The sequence below is a fragment of the Meleagris gallopavo genome, chromosome 2 (assembly GCF_000146605.3).
Source record: "Meleagris gallopavo isolate NT-WF06-2002-E0010 breed Aviagen turkey brand Nicholas breeding stock chromosome 2, Turkey_5.1, whole genome shotgun sequence".
In the NCBI taxonomy this organism is placed as follows: domain Eukaryota; kingdom Metazoa; phylum Chordata; class Aves; order Galliformes; family Phasianidae; genus Meleagris; species Meleagris gallopavo.
This window is the reverse complement of record NC_015012.2, coordinates 81,729,418-81,735,417: the sequence shown is the minus strand read 5'-3', so window position 1 is coordinate 81,735,417 and position 6,000 is coordinate 81,729,418. Positions and strand designations below refer to the sequence as shown.

The 6,000-nt window shown below is 34.7% G+C and overlaps 1 protein-coding gene across 12 annotated transcripts in view; it reads left to right on the top strand.

Annotated features, from left to right (window-relative positions):
• COL19A1 (collagen type XIX alpha 1 chain) overlaps positions 1-6,000 on the top strand; it is a 213,943-nt gene that overhangs the window by 162,110 nt on the left and 45,833 nt on the right. For all 12 annotated transcript variants that reach the window (XM_031552581.1, XM_019613183.1, XM_031552582.1 and 9 more), the window contains 6 exons: positions 2,536-2,598; positions 3,367-3,411; positions 3,914-3,940; positions 4,884-4,919; positions 5,022-5,075; positions 5,662-5,715. In XM_031552581.1, coding sequence (XP_031408441.1) covers positions 2,536-2,598; positions 3,367-3,411; positions 3,914-3,940; positions 4,884-4,919; positions 5,022-5,075; positions 5,662-5,715 — 279 coding nt within the window. The remainder of the gene's footprint in view (positions 1-2,535; positions 2,599-3,366; positions 3,412-3,913; positions 3,941-4,883; positions 4,920-5,021; positions 5,076-5,661; positions 5,716-6,000) is intronic.

Below are 6,000 nucleotides of genomic sequence, written 5' to 3'. Positions count from 1 at the left end.
TTTTTACATTGTTGCATACTGTGGTGAGCGTTGATTTTGTTCAATGAATCTCAAAGGTACCAAGCAATCTTTCTTGTTCAAGTATATAATTTCCAGTGTGATTTGATTGTTAGCATTTATGAGATGATATTTCAGTCAGAGGTTTTTTGAGGTTTTCTTACACCACAGGGAAGTTTTGTCTTTTTGTAACATTTTATGCATATTCTCAAAGATTTCACAGGCATTTTTTTGTGGAGTTTTTTTTAATTGCGACCATATTTTTATAGCTATAGAGACTTTAAAATCAGATTTTTCTGAGAGTGTTAGTACAGCTTCCTTTATTGATATTTCTAGGAGTCATTACAAACACTACCAGCGAGAAAGGTGGGAAATCAATGAGAGATGATCTGAAGTCTCATCATAAATTAAAATAATCTTTTTCTGTCTTTTCTCTATTTCTGAGCATATTATCTGGTTCTTAAGCCTTTTGCATTTCTTCTGATTTCTGTGTGGTACCAATGAGTTGCCATGATTGCAGTGTATTTGTACAATTCATTGCAGCTAAGCTTTTTCTGGCTTAATATTAATCAATGTACCAAGTAAGGAGGCTATTGTCCACATTTTCAGATGTGTAATTTTTTGAGCTATGCATATAGTAAAAGAGCACTATGAATAGAATTCCTGATTTACAGGAGCAAGTTGTGCTGAATGGCAAACTGAATACATCAGTCTTTCTATAATGAAGGTGGGGGGATTCTGCTGAAGATAAGTAGAGGCATTGATCCCTAGTGGGGTGGGAGACAGTGCTGGAACATTTTTTCCTCTTCATTCTTTCTGTGTGACTGTTCTTATTTTCATATTTCTTCTTGTGCTTTTATATTCCTTCCTTCTGTGCTTTCACTGTATTTAGAGAGATGCTTTGCATGCATTTGATACCTGCATTTTTTTTCATTTGTTATGCCAAAGACTGTTTCTGCCCTGCTTTATACCTTATGTTTCTTCTGTGGTGACCTGTGAACGATGATTCATGCTGTGTGTTTACATGCTCTCGGGCCTGTTATCATCCTTCGCTTGGGCTTTCAAGGCCTCTTTGTGTCATCTTTTTAATTTACTTTCTACCATACTCAGGTATAAGGTCACTTCAGTCAGCCCTGCTTCTAAACATCTTTGGAAAGGGCATACAGATCAATTTAATCTGAAATGTTCGCCAGCATACAAAAATGAAACAACAAAGCAAAACAACTGAAACTACATCACAATCTGCTCTGGAAATTTTTCAGAATTACACATTGATTTGTGAATAATTCATCTTTGCTTTCGGAAGGCTTTTTCTTCAGCATACTTTTCTTGCATTTTGTTATAAAGAGTGAATGACTATAAATATGCAAAGAGCATAAAAGCAGCTTTTTGTTGGAATACCTTTTATATTTCTCCATGTATGCAAAAGAAATGCACAGGTCAGAATAAATCATAACTTATAGCCTACTCCTTACATAATGGCAGACACCTAGGCTGTTCGAGGTTAAGCAGTAGTCAGCTTCTACTCAACAGTACTCATGTTCTCTCAGTATCTTCTTCCTCTGGAGCTGTTTTTTGTAATTACCTTAGTAGCTGTTACAAACCCTAACACTGCAGAAGATCCATCAGGACCTTAATGTTTATTAAATAACTGAATTGTATTCAATTTATGTTCAGCTATATTTCAAAAATGTTAATAGAGTGTAAATCTATTTGCGTTCATTGTAGTAATTCCCTTTTTTCAGACAAAGAAACCAGAAAATAGCAAGGGAAATTGACTTGCTTAGTATTCCCATTCAGCTTAGTGGCAGATGTTTTAAGGCTTAGATTCCTTCAGTCCTAACCAAGGCTCATTTTTCAGGGTCGCTATTTTTGTAGCTTTTTCATTGTCATTAAAAGAAAACATATTCCCTATAGGTAATTTGAGACTAAGCTTTGTAAAGATGTAATTCTTTATTTTGTCTTACACTGTGTCTTTACCTTGTGCAGAAGAATAAATAGGTGCAGTTCAAAAGTACCTTATAAACATACAACCTGAACTCCTGTTCCTTAGATCTGTTTTCTATGAGAAGCAGTGTGAGCAGTCTGTTGAACATATTAATTCCCTCTTTCTGTCTCATTGCTGTAATAGAAGTCCATGCTGCTCAGACAAAAAAGACTTGTGTTTTTGTCATAGTTCTGTTTGCTGTTCTTTTCAAACATACTTGAGAAAAGAACAGTAATAATTAACATAAAAATATATTATTTGAACTAATTTAAGAGGAAAAAAATCACAAATTTACATAGCAATATTCAGCATAGATATTTGCCTCTTATGCTTTTGTATGTGATCTGCAAATGTGAGTGGAATATGAATGCATGAAAAAGTATGTGTTGCTGCAGTACGTTACTTACATGTACTGTATGGGAATTTAGTACTCTTCTTTGATAGTAAATAAGGACTTCTGGGTTTATGTACTGGTAAATTGAATGCAATTGTTATGGTAACAAAATCCTACATCAATGTTGACATGTTTTTGCTATGATATTTCTTCCCAGAGTGATACAAGACTAATAGGATTACTTGGGACTCCTGGATCTGAAGGCCAAAAGGGAGAAATTGTAAGAATTTCGGGTGAAATTTGGAGAGATTTTGAAGCTGCTATCTAACCTGTGCCACCTTTACGATAGTATATCTAATCACAGTGGTCCTTGAAGGAATAGATTTTAGACATGTCACTCTTTGATTGGTGTAGTCCAATGTCCAGATGGTATGCCGTCCTGCAGGTACTGCATGTAAACCTCTGCCCTCTAACCTGTGATAGCCAAAAATGGAAAACACAGGAAGAATTATGTGTGGCTTCCATAGCCCTGTCTGAGAAGAACTGAAATGAGATGGCCTGCCTGCTAGGGGCAAAAGCCTCCAAATAACTCAAAATTCAGGTAATATTTTAATAGTAAATCATGACCATTAAAAGTAGTTTCTCTGTAATAATGGAATTTCCTATACCAAAAACACTATCAGCCTATAAGAATTACGTAGAGGTCAAATTCTGACCATATGACATTATATTGTCTGTAGGCATTTGTCCTGTTTAATCAGTAGAAGGATTTTTTGTCAGTTGTCTGCTTTTAAATTTGGAAGAAGAAAAAAAATAAAAGCACTTTGGCTGTCACAGCGCTGAGAGCAATTCATATTCAGAAGCCTACCGATCTGCTGTACAATGTAGTTGTTTAAATCAATTTAGAGATGTTTCAATCACAATTTTCCATTGCAGTGAAAGTTAAGATTTTGTGCCCTACACAAAATAGAGTACCAATGAAACAAACGGGGAGTTTTTCTGTTTGTTAGAATAGAAAGACTTTAAATATAATATATTTTGTTTAAAGGGTCAGAAAGGAGAAATAGGAATGCCAGGTGCAAAGGGTGAAAAGGTAAGTTAATTCATTATTTCTGTGCTTCAGTGTCATGCTAGAACGTGTCTAAATGCATGGATCAAATCTTGGAGAATGTACTCAATGTCAAGAGAAAGTTATTTAAGCTTAGGAAAAGATGTCAGCTTCTGAATGCCCCTAGTAATTTTCTCAAGTTCTACCTTGAGAAAATATATACAAATGCAAGTAAACTTCACTGTTCCAACAGCTCACAACAGTCCTAATTTTGCTATTCAGTAACATCTTTAGTTCAATAACATTTCATTTCAGCTGAAGTTCTCAGAATGTTTTTACTGAGGAATAGATATGTATAGATAGATGTGTATCTCTCACAGAAACTATTGCAGTCCATATATTTATATTTTATATACTTTATATAGGTTAAAAAAAAAAAAGACAACATTGTTTCAAGAGTTGTTCACCAAAAACAGACACACATTCACTGTTTACTGATTGAAAATAACCCTATGTTATCACTTCCTTTATGTTTTGTTTTTCATAGGGAGAAAAGGGGTACAAGGGAGATCCAGTGAGTATAACTACACTTCTAACTGTGTATGGGAATAATTTACATTTTACATTTCATGAGTTTTGTTGCTTTTTTTTTTTTTTTTGTATGGTGTTCACATAGTAATTCTTTTATTTGTACACTTCCATTAGATTCAGTGATTTTGTATCATAGCATGTTTATCGTTTCCTTACACATGCATCAAATTCAAACCAGTTATAAATAAAACAATGAGATGTGGCACAGTACCCAGTTTTTCACCATTTCTGTTGAGACACATGGATTGTCAGTTGTTACTGTCCCTGAACTGAGCTTAAACTACACTTTTTTTCTTGTTTCCTGAAGGTTTTTTCTCTCTTCCATTTATTTCACAAAACTATGTGTGGGCCATTATTTTAATTGTTCCCATAGTGTAGCATTTAACAGTGGGCAGTACTTGTATAGCCATTTTATGTGTTCATAATTTCTCATTATTTGGGGGTGTTATTTTAAGAACAATTATTCTTTAAGTGACTGTTTACATGTGTTGCTTTTTTAAATTAACTATCGTCCTCTCTTGTGACATTGGGTAGAAGCTTGTTATATTTTTTCGTACACAACTGAAGGTTGCTTAGATACTTCTGATAAACATGTTATAATAACCTAAATAAGGCACACTGTAATAATGCATTGTTTTGGAGATGAATGTTATGTCACAAGTGGTGATTTATTGGGAAAGAATAAGCTTTAGACTGGAGAAAATCTCAAGTGAACAATTCAAGCAATTGTTCTTGAAACCTCTAGCAAAACCTGCAGGCAGAATTAGTTTGAAAGCGGAAAGTTTCCACAAGGCATCAGAAATTCTTTAATTCTCTTCTCAATAATTCTTAAGTTTGCAACTGTAATATTTTAGGGTAGAGAGTTGAATTACTAGTTGATCTTAGTTTAAGTTTCTACTTCTTATGGTCATATTTGCTGTTTTCAGGGAGAAATTGGAATGGAGGGATCTAAAGGAAATAAGGTATTTTTTTTACTAATACATACTAAGTACATTTCTAGTATACATATCTGGTTCTGAGAGATGTAACAATAAAGTTGTTATTTTCTCAAAAAATATCATTAGGGTGAAATGGGAGACCGTGGACCACCTGGTGTCATTGGAAATCCAGGATCTAAGGTATGTGAAAAATATCTTTGTAGAATTAACATAGTAACTACAGACTTAATTGTATGCTGTGTATGAATTTCATTATATGCTGATACCCAAGCTCCCTAGATCATCAAAAAGCATCACAGGTGATGTAAATGGGAGTCCACAGACCTGTAGCCCCCTGTAGTCATAAAAATGTTTCTTACTAAGTAAACTCCTTAGACTGGAGTATAAGCATAAATAATAATAAGTATATGCATTATAAGAGACAAAACAAGTTGTAGTCTTCCCAGAAAACAGAGAAGTGGTTTTTGAATTACGTGGAAGATGTTCATTCTCTTCTCGGAAAAGAGCTAATGAGACAGACTAGAGCACTAAAAGACTCCAGAATATAGGAAGAAATGGGAATGCAAAGCAGAGATAGAAAGATGACTTGATGCAAACTGTCATGATCCTTTGGATCTCTACAAGCCTCTTCTAGATGGTATAAAATATGATGGTGACCTGGATTTCCATAACAGTAACAAATTATTTCAGTAGCTGTACCTGAAAGTACACGTTGACTTCCAAAGTGATGACTTTTATCTCAAGTGTGCACAATATCATCTTACAGGGACTGCAAGGACCTCCAGGACCTATAGGACCCAGGGGAGAGCCAGGAGAAGTTGTATGTATTGTGTAATTTCATCGAACTGTATAAGTGTGGCATGTGAGCAATTAGCTAGTCACACAGTGACTATAGATCCTCCTCTCTTGAGTGGCACTATAGAAATCAGCTGCCAAAGCACAGTGAGGTTCTGCGCCTCAGCATAAAGTTCTGTGATTTGCTTATGTTCTTTCTGTCCTTGTGTTACCGTCTGCATGAGTATGTGAGAATGGTGATACTATTTTTTTGTTTTTAATTCACAGTTAACTAACTCTACAAAAATTTCTCTTACCTCACAAGATAAGA